The 14,233-nt window shown below is 38.3% G+C and overlaps 1 protein-coding gene across 2 annotated transcripts in view; it reads right to left on the reverse strand.

The window, feature by feature from the left end:
* Positions 1 to 14,233, reverse strand: part of BANK1 (B cell scaffold protein with ankyrin repeats 1) — a 308,779-nt gene that overhangs the window by 9,492 nt on the left and 285,054 nt on the right. For both annotated transcript variants that reach the window (XM_043571701.1, XM_043571693.1), the window contains exon 12: positions 3,671 to 3,846. In XM_043571701.1, coding sequence (XP_043427636.1) covers positions 3,671 to 3,846 — 176 coding nt within the window. The remainder of the gene's footprint in view (positions 1 to 3,670; positions 3,847 to 14,233) is intronic.

Raw genomic sequence — 14,233 nt, forward strand, 5'->3', positions numbered from 1 at the left:
CTTCTTTAGGCATTCACTGGTTATAACAGGAGTGAGGAGAGTAAAAGGCAGTTTTAACCTTCTCACCCAGCTCACCTTCAACTCCAGGGGTTCTACATGGGTCTTAATTATTCTAGAAACTCTTCTATTATTAACTCTCTGGTTGTGCCACTTTTCCTCTTATTTTCTTAGGATAATACCTCTATCAATAATAATGACATAACATTACAGTTACCCCTGACAGACTTATGTTCAGCGTACAAATGAATGTTTTTGCAAGCTACAGGAGTAATATTTAAAAGTGTGTGAAGGGGCACCCGGGTGGCTCAGTCGGTTGAGCATCTGACTTCAGGTCGTGATCTTGAGGTTGTGATTTCAAGCCCCACTGGGCTTGCTGCTGTCAGCGCAGAGCCCGCTTTGGATCCCTACCCCCGCTTGCACTCTCCCAAAAATAAATAATTTTTTTTTAAAGAAAAGTGTGTGAAAATGAGTGTGTATGTATATTGGGAAAATGAGGAGAACGCCTGTTTTTCTGTTATTCCGACTGTTGTCCAGCCCCTTATGTTAAGGACTAAGAAAACATAGGGAAAAAAACTCCTTGCAATTGGTCTTGGCAATAGTTTTTTGGATATGACACCCCAAAACACAAGCAAAAGAAGCAAAATTAGGCAAGCAGGACTACATCAACCTGAAAAGTGTCTACACAGCAAAAGAAATGATCAAGAAAATGAAAAGGCTACCTACAGAATGGGAGAAAATATTTGCAAATCATATTTCTGATAAGGGGTTAATATCCAAAATACATTAAGAATTCAAATAACTCCATAGTGAGGCTCCTGTGTGACTCAGGCTGTTAAGTGTCTGACTTCGGCTCAGGTAACGGTCTTAACGGTTCATGGGTTTGAGCCCCGTGTGGCGGGCTCTGTGCTGATAGCTTGGAGGCAAGAGCCCGCTTTGGATTCTGTGCCTCCTGTCTCTGTCCCTCCCCTGCTCCTTCTCTGTCTGTCTCTGTCTCTCAAAAATAAAAAAAAAATGTTAAAAATTAAAAAAAAAATACCCCCCGCCGCCCCAAATAACTTAGTAGCAAAAATCAAATAATCTAGTTAACAAATGGCCAGAGAAAAAAAATGAGCAGAGGGACTAAATAAAGCATTTTTCAAAAATGACATACAAATGGTCAACAGGTATATGAGAAGGTGTTCAATATCACTAATCAATAGGAAAATGCAAATGAAAACCAGATTGAGGTATCATCACCTGACACCTGTTAGAATGGTTATCATCAAAAAGACAAGCGATAACAAGTGTTGGCAGGATGTGGAGAAAAGGGAAACCTTGTTCGTTGTTGGTGGGAATGTAAATTGGTGCGGCCACTATGGAAAACAGTATGTAGGTTTCTTAAAAAATTAAAAATAGAGCTACATATGATCCAGTAATTCTGCTCTTCGGTGTATATCTGAAGAAAATGAAAATAGGATATTGAAGACATAACTGCACCCTCATGTTCACTGCAGGATTATTCGCAGTAGCCAAGATACAGAAACAACCTAAGCTTCTGTCAATGGATGAATGGACAAAGAAGATGTGATTACATACATAAGAAGGAAATTCTGCAATTTGCAACATGAATAGACCCTGAGGGCATTATGCTAGGTAAAAAAAGTCCGAGAGAGAAAGAGAAACATGGTATGATACTGTTTATATGCAGAAGCTAAAAAAGCTGCACTCAGTGAGTAAAGTGGTGGTTACCAGTGACCCGGAAGTGGAGGGAAAGAGGTTGATTAAAGGGTAGATACTTCCAGTTGTAAGGTAAATAGTTCTGGCGATTCAATGCACAACACAGTGATTATACTAAACAATACTGTATTATGTACTTGAAGTTGATAACAAGGTAGATATTCAATGTTCTCACCCAAAAGAAGAAATGATAATTTTTTGATATGATGGAGATGTTAGGTAACACTCCGGTGGTAATCATTTTGCAATATGTAAGTGTGTGAAATCGACAAGGCGGTACACCTTAAGTTTATCCAATGATATCTCATTAAAGCTGGAAACATAAAAAAAAGAAAAGGACTGATTCACTAAACAGTATTCAGTCAAAGTTACTGAACTTTTGGCTTTTATGGAAACCAGGCTGAGTGCCTATTCCTTGGCTTTACAGGTTAAATTTTGTTTTGTTTTGCGTAAACAGTAACTATATTCATTATCCCATTCTCCCTATATATTGGATAAGTCAGATCAGTCTAGAAGTAGTTAATAGACCGCCTTAACTTCTTTCTAAAAGAATATTAAATATAAACACACACACAAATTAAAAACAACCAAGCCTTTCGTAAAACAACTAGTGAGATAATTTTCAAGAAGGTATTTCAGTTGGATTCCTCTAAATTGTAAGCTTTCTTATGATCTGAGGAGGGTGAAGTACAACGGGCTTATTTTCAGCAGAACTTGCAAGCTAACAAGGCTAGGAGAGTGGGTGTGTAGGTTGGCACTAAGGCACATTTTATCTGTTTCAGGCTAAGAGAGCTGTTTGACGGCGATGGCATTGGCCCAGACTGAGAGGCAGCACTGTCATTCTGATCATGAACTAAGATCAGTTGCAGAACTGCACAATCAGCATGTTTTCGCATCTGTTTGGCGAAACAGGCCCAGGTGCAGCCACCACCCACACAACCAGAGCTGCCCTTCGAGATCGGTGGCTTCTGAGAAGAAGTGATCTCAGATGAGCTGGGAAAGTCCCTTGCCTAAACTACCTTCTGCCTAGATGCCACATTTGTTTGGAGTTTCATCATTGGGATTCATTTTGCTGTTCTTTAAAAATGTTTTCCTACGCATTGTTTTTCAACAAAAATGATCCCTTGGGAAAGGTAGCATATTAAGCTATTAATGATTATTTGTACTTCGGCCTAAACTAGCTAATTAAATGTGTTTTATCAAACAGTTCCCGAGAACTGGTTTCTATGGCACTGGGGTTTTCTGGGATGAGAAGGAAAAACTGTTGGACTATTTAGGGAGTAGGAAAGCCTGTGGGATAAAAGAGAATACAGTCCTCATACCCCTCACCGAGGAATGTCATGGGATGTATATGGTATATTTTGTTTTCAGTCTCATCTCAGAACCACCTACTCTAATACCCTCTCAAGATATACATTCTATTTATAGAAGACAAGCTTATCTGAAGTTAATATGCTTGGCAGCATATCTCTATAAATCCTGACTTTATATGGGCTTTTCCCCCCCAAAGGTTAAGGGGAAGAGGAGAGAAAACTTGTTATATTTTGTTGAGGAATATTGCCTAACATGATTTAAATCATTTTCTTCTTCCCTTTAAGTCTGGTCCACATAACACACTCTTCAGAATGTTGAGCACGTGTTAATGTAAAGATGCTTCACCTTAATATCAGCAACGAGATTCATAAAATATTCACTATACTAAGAACAGCCTAATAAGGTGATTAGGTGTTAGCTCTGATATAGTGGGTCCCAGCATTGAGTTCACCAATGGTTTGTAAACATGAAATCTGGATGTTTGCAGCCATTTAATTGGTAGTTTGAAAACATTTTTTTTTGTGTGGGTAGTTAAAATCAAACAAATAGTTACCTGTGTTTCTTGTAAAAAGACTAGGCATTTACAGACAGGCGCTGCCAGTGAGGTGAATGTTCCAGAAAGGATTGGGGTCATTATTACCTGCTGAATCATTTCCAGTTCAGTCTTGCCCATCTGCCAATGTTTAAATTTCTCTAGGGCTTCATCCACAGATAGTTTCCCATTCTTGACTTTCTCTTGAAGAAGGATGAGCTCTTCCTGCCCAGCAGCAAGGCAGTTCACAGTGGAAAAGGCCTGACTCTCCAGCCGAGCTCTGTCTACAATATGAGGGGAAGATGTTTTAACAAGAAGATTATATATGTCAATTGGGGGGAAAAACACTCTAAAAACAAATCAGTTGAGTTTCTTATTCCTGCCAGTCTACAAGCAGTCACTGAATAAATCAGTACAAAATTTTTAATGCATTTCGAAGGATTGTTGTGTCTGTTACCTAGGGTTATAGTAAAAAGAATGCGTGTCATCACTAGGAAACAGAAAAAGGGACAGGTAGAGAAAGAACAGTAGCAGAGTTCTGCATTTTACTAGCTGTGGGCAGTACCAATTTCGCTTTCTTTTTGTGAGGATTATTTTTTTAAGGTAATTTATTTATTTTGAGAAAGAGAGAGAGTGGGGGAGGGGAAGACAGAGAAAGGGAGGGAAAGAGAGAATCCCCATCAGGCTCTGTGCTGACAGCACAGAGCCTGACATGGGGCTTGAACTCACAAACAGTGAGATCATGACCTGAGCCGGAATCAGGAGTCAGATGCTTAACTGACTGAGCTGCCCAGACACCCTAGTGAGGATTATTTTTAATAATGTGCACAAAGTTCTTAGCATAGTGCCTGTCAAATGGTAAGCTAAATAAATATTAGCATTATTATCAATAATAAATATTTGTGGAATAAATGTGGAATAAACATAATCTCTAGCTTTTGGAAAAGAGATCTCAACCAACATCCAAGTGTTATAAAGTTTTAGGAGCTTTTGCAACTTTATTCCTGAAAGATTTAAAATAGGCAATTGCCGCTCATTTTGTAATGAACTGCTTTCTTTCCAAAAGAGTTTATTTTGCTCAGAACAATCAGAACATTGGGTGGTCCAACTTTCCATGTGTGGCTGCTAATGCCACACCATACATCAGCCTGAGCCACAGACCATGGGTGAAGTCAGTGCTTTATTTGTCCCACATGATGTTTAAAGACATAAGAGAAGCTACATGCCTTTAAGGATGCTATGTGCTCTCCAGACTATCCCAATCCGTATCCCTCTTTATGGTCACTGGGTGGCATCACACTTGTGTTATCTGCATGTCTGCAGAACTTAGTTGAGCTTGTACCTTCTTATTTATACATTTCTAATAAGTCCGACCTATTTCTTGTATTGTCTCAAGAAGGACCGGGTAACTCCTTAGCAGTCTATGTCTCATGCACTATCAAATCGAAATATGTTCACAGAGTCTAGGAGAGAATAGACAATCTAGCTGTGTACTGGTGAACTGTCCCTGAAGAATCACTCATTCCCCGGAGCCCATCTTCAAGAAAGAAATAGGTTAACTAGACCGTCACTAGACCAGACAGACAAGGACTTAGAAATGGAAGGGCATTCAAATCCTATAGTACTAAGGATTTGGTGATAGTGTTTGGATTGGTTAGTCTGGAAAACAGACTTTTCAAGTACTTGAGAGCAGGTTTTAAGTATTTCAAGGGGACTTGAACCTTGGGCTTGTCCTGGAATGACCTTTAGTAGCATCCTCAGTTTTGAGAAGGATTCTAGCAGGAAATCTTGAAATGGGGACACAGAGACGGTTCCTTTCTGAAAAGATTCGCATACACATAAAACTGCTCCACGGCCAATCATTTTGATTCCTACGGGGGCTTTCTTGGCTGTCTTTTCTTTCAGAAGTCCTCTTCCCCCAGAACTAACAAGATGTCAACAGATTCTACGCTCTAACTCTTTTCCTTCAGGGATGACGGAGCATGAAATCCCAGGAGAATTGGAGAAGCACAAGTCAGCCAGAGGGCTCACTGGTTCAGTAGCCAAAAGCACAGATAACAATTGAGATCTTGCTTCTTATACCATTTGCTTTTGATAGGCCTCTGCAATCCACTCCAATTCATAAGGTACAGTTTGCAAACGAATTCTATGTGCCATTCCTGCCAGAGTACGGAGGTTTAGAGCCATCATTTAATAGCTAAGACATTTAACTAGCACCTCACTTCTGTCATCCCTTTGACTAAGTGTGAATGCATTTTTATCTCAAGTAACCCATGCAGCTGGATTTTCTCTTTTGTTGAAGTTATCTCAAGGAAAGTCTTCCTGGAAAACTGTACCAGCTTGTTTAGCTATATGTGCAGGTATAGCTAAATTCAAAAACTACTGAATCATCTTAACAATATTCATTTCAGGGGCGCCTGGGTGGCTCAGTTGGTTAAGCGTCCGACTTGCGCTCAGGTCATGATCTCGCGGTTTGTGTGTTCGAGCCCCACATCGGGCTCTGTGCTGACAGCTTGGAGCCTGGAGCCTGCTTCAGATTCTCTGTCTCCCTCTCTCTCTGCTCCTCCCCTACTTGTGCTCTGTCTCTATCAAAAATAAATAAAAAATAAACAACAACAACAACCAATATTCATTTCAATTACCCTTCACCTTTCAAATTTTCACTACTAAAATATAAGTAAGATGACTTTTGGGGGGGCAGAGTTCAGTCTTGTGTGGTTGTGCAGAGAGAACAAAAGAATGAAAGTTAAGAGTATCAGTTCTAGACAGATGAAGTTCTGGAAGTGAGCTGTTTATAATTAGACCAAGTTTACATACTTCAGCTTTTACTTACTACCCTCCCCCTTCCCAGCCCCCCGCCACCCCCCCCCCCCCCCCCCGCCATTAGCTATGACAAGTTGCAAAACAAAATGATTTAGGCACTTAAATCATCTTTCTTCCCAAGGGCAGACTAGTTAAACCAAAACATGCAACCTGTAATTTTTAGTAGGGTGTGCAAAATTGCTTTAATGCACTTAGATCACTGTTTTATGGGGGATGGAAGGTTTTTTCTTTCCTCCTCCATTTTATATTTATTATTAGTTTATCTTCAGAAAAGTTAGTATGAGGTTAATGTAATTTTTGTTGAAACGTGTTTGCCAGATTGCTAACTGTACATATTGCAGACTTTTGGTCTCTTAGTGTAAAAACTTCAAGATAAACTACAGTTTCTAGAGTTTTAGTTCCTCTTGGATCAGTTCCTCTTTACAAGATTTTCTATTTAATCAAATATCACTCATATAAACATCAAATAACACTGTTCTGGTGAGTGTATGAATCTTCAGATTAGGTAAGAGAGTAAATTGAGCTTTTCATTAAAATTATTTCTATTACTGAGTGACTGGCTACAAGAACATTTTTTTACTGAAAATTTGAAAGGAAACAACTTGATTGCCCAACAACAAAGAATTTAAAGTATGAAATATTTACTTAATAGATACTAAGTAATCATTAAAATAATAACAATAATTAAAAAGATCATGTGGCAATATAGAAAGTGCTTATCCTATCACAGTAAGTGCAAAAGCAGGATATTAATTTGTATATACAGTAAAATGTTAATGATATAAATGTTTTTCATAAGACAAAGCATGGAAGGAAATTATCTTAAGATGACACAAGTTGTTCTATTGTGATGGTATCAGAGATTACTTTGTTCTGGAATTTCTGTGATTCTTTTTTTTAATTTTTTTTTTATATTAAAAAAAATTTTTTTTTCAACGTTTTTATTTATTTTTGGGACAGAGAGAGACAGAGCATGAATGGGCGAGGGGCAGAGAGAGAGGGAGACACAGAATCGGAAACAGGCTCCAGGCTCTGAGCCATCAGCCCAGAGCCTGACGCAGGGCTCGAACTCACGGACCGCGAGATCATGACCTGGCTGAAGTCGGACGCTTAACCGACTGCGCCACCCAGGCGCCCCTCTGTGATTCTTAACTTCCAGCTTTCTGCGATGATACATGATATGGTTTTTGCAGTAAAAAATTCTCTCCCGTTCTGCTACTAGGCTTTCCCATGGAATACATACCATTCCAAGCCATGGCAGATACACTATACCAATGCCATACCGTACTGTACCATCTTGCCATATTATTTTGTGAGTAATTAGAAAGAATCTGTCGGTAATGAAACTGAGACACCCAGCGACCAAGATTTAAATCTGAAGTTATTTTTTGTTCTACAGCTAGGGGACTGGCAAGTAAATTAACTCTGGGGCACATGGGTAAATTAGGAGAGACCTGGAGTGTTGAATTATTTGTAAGTTCCAAGCAAAGTATCCACATCTCTTGAAATTGGGGCTGCATATTGACAGAGCTCCTCCCTTGACTTAACTTGAGTTAGGCTCCTCTGAGACCTCTTTCCAGTGAGGCTTCACCTTTTGTACTTGCCTGTCTGTCTTCCTATTGCTCAATGTTCATAAGAATCTGCTAAGTTTGTTTATTGTTTAATCAGGGTCCCCCACCCTTGATATCAGATTACCTTCAGTATCTGATTGGGTTCCTTGACCTTCCATCGCCCCCTAGGTGATATCTGATCACGTTGCCCTGCCTTCAGCAAGAGCCCTGTTAGGCCAACTTAGCCAGAATTCCTCTTACTCCTGTGTTTCCTCTTAATAATTTTCCACATACTAAAAATACTAGTTTCTGACTTTTGTTACAAAGACTACATATACATATGTGTGTATATCTATCTATCTATCTATATCCGTATATATACACATATATCTATACACACACATGTAATATTAAGTGATTTGGAAAGTACATATTTTCTTTTAAAATAAATTTCAGATATATAATTTATCTTATATATTTTTGGTTACTAAGTCATTAAGAAAAGGGCATGATTTTAGTTTTGTATTTTCTTCTAGTTCCTAGACCATTTTATATTATTTGAGCATCGAATTCAGGTTATGATTTGTTGCATTACATATTTTTTATCACCAACATTTTACATTCACATTTTTTAAGTATATTTACAGGAATTATTTAAATTTTTATTTATTTTTGAGAGAGAGAGAGAGAGCGAGCACGTGTGTGAGAGAGAGTGGGGGAGGAGCAGAGAGTGAGGGAAACAGAGGATCCCAAGCGGTTCTGCGCTGAAAGCAGAGAGCCTGATGAGGGCTTCGAACTCATGAACAGTGAGATCATGACCTGAGCCGAAGTCAGATGCTCACCTGACTGTGCCACCCAGGCAACCCTACAATAATTATTTAAATGCAATTCCATGTTTTATTGAATTCATTATTCACCACAAATTCTTTAATACCATAAGTTCTCTTTAAGCTTTTTATTTTTCTTAGTCTCTTATTTATTCATAATATATTTTGGGCAATACTTTCATGACATAGAAATTCTAATTCTTCTAAAACCTTGGTTATCCAAAAGCTGCATTTGATTTCTCCTTACAGGAATGAAATACCACACTAAAGATAAACTTCCTAAGCTGCAATATTTTCCTAAGAAACTGTGTAATCCGTTATCTCATATTTTTGTTACACAGATTCTCTGTTTTTTAAAACTGATTTTGATTTAAAAAGTTTTTTTTAATGTTTATATTTATTTTTGAGACAGAGAGAGACAGAGCAGGAGTGGGGGCAGTGGCAGAGAGAGAGGGAGACACAGAATCCGAAGCAGGCTCCAGGCTCTGAGCTGTCAGCACAGAGTCTGATGCTGGGCCCAAACTAGTCAACCATGAGATCATGACCTGGGCCAAAGTTGGACGCTCAACTGACTGAGCCACCCAGGCGCCCCTGATTTTGATTCTTTTTAAATAGAAAATCTAAGTTAACATATTTTCTCAATACTTTAGGATTGTTTCTTCATCTTTATAATTAAAAAGATTTGTGAGGGTGCTTTTAAATTTCCTTATTGTTTTCTGGGTCACAGTTAACCTATATTGAGCCCCACATCCCTGTTCTATAAAGCTTTGTTTAGCTATGTCATTGACTGCATTCTGTATTCTATTTAAAACAAACAAATCTATTATACGTGAGTTGGATCTCTCTTCTCCAGAAACTGATTGTTTCTAGTCTATCTATGTATTGAGAACAAACCCTTCTCCAATTATGTTCTCAACTTCAATAACTTGATTTTTATCCACCATCAGGTCTTTTTGTTGTGACCAATGTGGATTTTAACTTGCTGCTGAAATTTTAGCTTCTAAGCTTATTTTATTTTTACCATACTTCCTTTTGTCACTAGATCCCTTTTCTGCATGTCATATATTTCATATCATCCTGCCCTCTCACCTAAAATGTCTTTCATATATTTTGCTTTCGTCTTAGCCTGGCCTTCATCCCAGACTTTCTACTGCTGTTTCTCCTCTGTATTTTCAATTTGTGTGTGAGTTCACACTTTTCTGAAAAATTCTTTATTTACAGGCGTCAGGTACTGAACCTGAAAGTTGAATAGTTTAGCTTAAATTTAATAAATGAAAATTCAAAATAATCCATACTTCTTTACAGTTACTACCTTAAAGCAATTTTCTACACAGTTAAAATATTTGTAAAAACTTCAGATTAAAAGAATTACAAATTGTGAGTTGAAATGTTCTGTGTGTGTGTGTGTGTGTATGTGTGTGTGTGTGTGTGTGTGTATTTCCCATTATCTACGTTTTGATGGCATGGTGCTTTGTGAGAAGATATATGACAATCTTACTAATGAAACAAATCACTTACAGAAGTATAATTATCCTGAGTCTTCCATGAATAAATTATCTTGCCTTTTCCTTGGAGTGGTTTTTGAAGTTCTCATATTATTTGTTCTCTTCCTCAGTCCTTCTTGAAAGAGAACATACCTATAGAATCATGTTCACCAGGAGATTTAGTGTTTATTTATCCTTTGCTTCTATTCCTTGTGTTCACTCAGATTTTGTTCTCTGCTCTAGGTTGCAGAGGACATTGGTCACTGCAGTTCACAACTCAGGATCCCAGGGTTTAGCGCATTTGTTAGGGCAGCTTTGTCACACACAGGTGAAACATAATTCCTTGGCGCTGTGTACTGATAGGTCTGTAAGCAACTAACTCCCGGCATGAATTACCATAAGAATTCTTCTTGCCCATGCCATCCTTCCATCACAGAGCTTTATTTGGTGGTCTCAGGATGCAAAGTGTAACATTAAATCCCTCCTCCTCACTCTTTACTGTGGGCTATTGACACATCACCAAAAGCAGGCAAGAACTCAGCTATTACACAAGTTTTTCCAGGTCTGGCTTCAACAACAACAACAAAATTTTTATGAAAATGGAAATGTAAGTTATACTGAAAAAGATAACTGAGGCCATTATTCTTTTATGGAGTACAAATGACCACATTTTGGTAATCCTCTGTCTTTCCTTTTTAATATGTTCAATGCTAGCAAAAACAGCCTGATGAAAATTCCTCAGAGACCAGCATTCTCGTTTCCCCCATGTTAAGGGCAATATCACCATTTCTCCAGGTCTCCTACTTACAGAAAGTTTGGGTATTTCACACTTATCAGACTGTTTCAGCACTGGGCATTTGGAGAACACAAACAAGATGTGTTCCCTGACTATATCTTTCCCATGAGCATTCACACTCCCTGAAAAGGCCAGCCAATAATGACTTTTCAGTCTGTATTGAAGAATCAGTGGGCAGACAGAGACTGTACCAGGGGCTAGGCAGATAGTTACTGAGCAGAGAAGATTTAGTGCCTAAGTATTAAACACATGTGAATAGTTTTCATTATGAAAAATAAATATACTTTCCTTCATGTTTTTATTGATATACCTTTTATTTTTTCACTTTTTATAGAATTATGAGTCTACCGGGATGTGCCTCAAATATAAGAAAACATGGAAAGCATGATAATAAATGGTAACAGCAAAAGTTGTCTTGTAGCAAATGATACAGGAATATATTAGGGAGTGGTTGGAGTTTTTACCTGAAACTTGAATTTAAGCATGGTTTAAACATGGCAAAAATTAAAATTATATTGTGCAGATGATTTCTGAAATATAACACACTTAGTGGCCAAATTTGACCACAATGTGGCCTTCAGAAAAGTTTCTTTTGGTTATATTTTCTCTTTGGCATGTTGGTTTTAAGATTATTGCTCATTACTATTCTCATGTGTTCCATTTTTGGCCATGTCTAAAGTAGGACTTAGGCAACCAAATTTTAGAAGCTCCACAAATGATTCTTAGGCTCATCAAGGGTTGGGAGTCACTGAAAATAGGCAGGTAGTTAGCATGGACATGTTCCCCCTACCTCCCATCTGACCCCATCTTCCAAAGAAATGGTTTGCCTTCCCAGAGTGACAGCAATAGCACACTCTTGATGAGATTCATTATTTAACTGTGTGACTGAGGAGATCTGTGTATGTGACCCACAGTCACAGGAAGGCAGTTCAGAATGTTAGGAGTGCTAAACCTCATTAGCTGCTATGTATCATATTTGAGGTAAGACTACACTAATGATATGCCAATGATTCTGGTGAGGATAGAAAGGGCCCCTTGGCAAGTCCAAGAAAAAGATATAACAGAGGGAAAAGAAAAGGTGTAACAGGTCTGGGAGATGTGAGCATCCTAGACTATTATATGGTTTTTAAGGCTGGGAAAATTAACCAGATATTTCCATGTCTTTGAAGAAGCAGCCCTTACATTCCTCCAGCCCTCTTTGACTTGATCGCGTTCCCTAGTGGTCTTCTAATTACTAATACTATTTCATAGAAACTTTATTCTTTGGTAGGGGCCTAATGAATCCAAGCATTCCAGTCACTGGGAAGGAAACTTCCCCTAGTATTGATTTAATAAATTGAAAGTAAGGGTTATCAATCAGTCCTCTATGAGTGTCATTAACATGACGCAGCCTTCAAAGCTCTGATCAACTTCAAACCCACTGACAAAATTCAGTTCTCTGGCTTGCAATGTTTTTTTTTAAATTTTTTAAAATGTTTATTCATTTTTGAGAGAGAGAGAGAGAGAGAGAGAGAGAGATTGAGACTGCATGAGTGGGGGAGGGGCAGAGAGAGAGGGAGACACAGAATCTGAAGCAGGCTCCAGGCTCTGAGCTGTCAGCACAGAGCTCAACGCAGGGCTCGAACCCACAAACCGTGAGATCATGACCTGAGCTGAAGTTGACCTAAGCTGAGCTTAAACTAATGAGCCACCCAGGTGCCTCTCTGAATAAACCCTTGACCACTCTGAGAAGTTCAGTTTTGAGAGAGGGGGAATGTGCTAGCAGCATATTCTGTGATACCACTCTGGCATTTTTCTAATTTCAAAACCAACTCAGGAATATGGATTTTAAGACTGTATTTTGATGGAAACTTTTATCTGTGATCCAAAATCCTCACCATTTTCCTTACATTTTTTCAGGATGTGAAAATTGAGTTCAAGAAATCTGTTAAGTTTCCATGGAAATGGTGCCAATTAATTTTTTCTGTTCCTCAGGAAAATTCCTTGACTTAGCAATAATGTAACTTCCTGGCAATCCCTTGGCAGTCTTGAATGTAGGGCATCTGAAACACTTATAATTTCAGAGGGAAAATAGTTGGCTCTTGTAATCCCTTTTTCTTCCAGCATATAGTGAAAGAATGAAATAATTTCTTTATCCTTCCTTAGAGAACCTGTTTAGTCCCTTTAGAAAATCTTGATTCTGACAAACATTTCAGAAAAGGGCCTTTTGTTTTTTGTTTTGTTTTGTTCTGTTTGGTGAAGCAGGTACTGCTCTTCTTATTATACCATGAAATCCCAGGATAGTTAAAGAGTAATCACTAATTCACTAACAAGCAGTTTTGATCACCTAGTATGTCCCATGGCCTGGATGGTCATAAATATCTGAAACGGTTTAGAGAAAAATGGTTGGACAGAGTAAACCCTTTGGGGTATTTAATTCCTTAATTTTAAAATCTTCCCAATTATTCTTAATTATCTCTTCTCCTAGTAGATTCTGATTTCCCTGAAGACTGCAGTAATCAGGGAGGTTTTCCAACATTCTATGAGGTTTAATGTTCCTCTTCTCCTTGCAATAGAACAATATTCTTTTCTGTTCTGCAGAATTACTGATGTCCTCGGTTGGAGGGATCTAGGGAAACTGGTCTCAGGTGACTAATCTCAAATATTATCAATAAGTTGGGTTTAAATATCTAGAGAGAAAAAATTCATACCAAATTTGATTAAAATTTCCGCATCCTCGCCCTAAAATCATTTTAAAAAAATCTAGCGATCGCTGACCTTGATGAAACCAATTAGGTAACAAGAGATGGGCAGAGTTTGACCCAATAAAATATTTTACAATTAGGTTCTTGATTCCTTTCACTGTCCCCTTTTTTTCTGGTACAGAAGAGACTAGTTTTCTGTTCAAACGATAGAAGAATGATTGGTCTCTTTTAGGCTTCATGGACACTACAGCTTTTCCTTAGGCTGCTCTCTGGGGGAAAGCCAGAGGACAACCGGTAAGAGCAAGAATTCCAAGGATCTTTTATTATTTTTGCTATTTGTCAGCTTCCTTCATCTCTGGTGGCCTTCTTCACGTTTCCCCCTTCATTCCAACAGCGTTTGGAATAATGAAAATTGAATAATTTATTTAAAAATGCTTCAGGGAAATATTCTCCTAAAGAGCTCAAAGCACCCTTTCTCTTTATTCTTTCCCAAATGCTGTGAGGTAT

Source organism: Prionailurus bengalensis, chromosome B1, assembly GCF_016509475.1.
Source record: "Prionailurus bengalensis isolate Pbe53 chromosome B1, Fcat_Pben_1.1_paternal_pri, whole genome shotgun sequence".
NCBI lineage: Eukaryota > Metazoa > Chordata > Mammalia > Carnivora > Felidae > Prionailurus > Prionailurus bengalensis.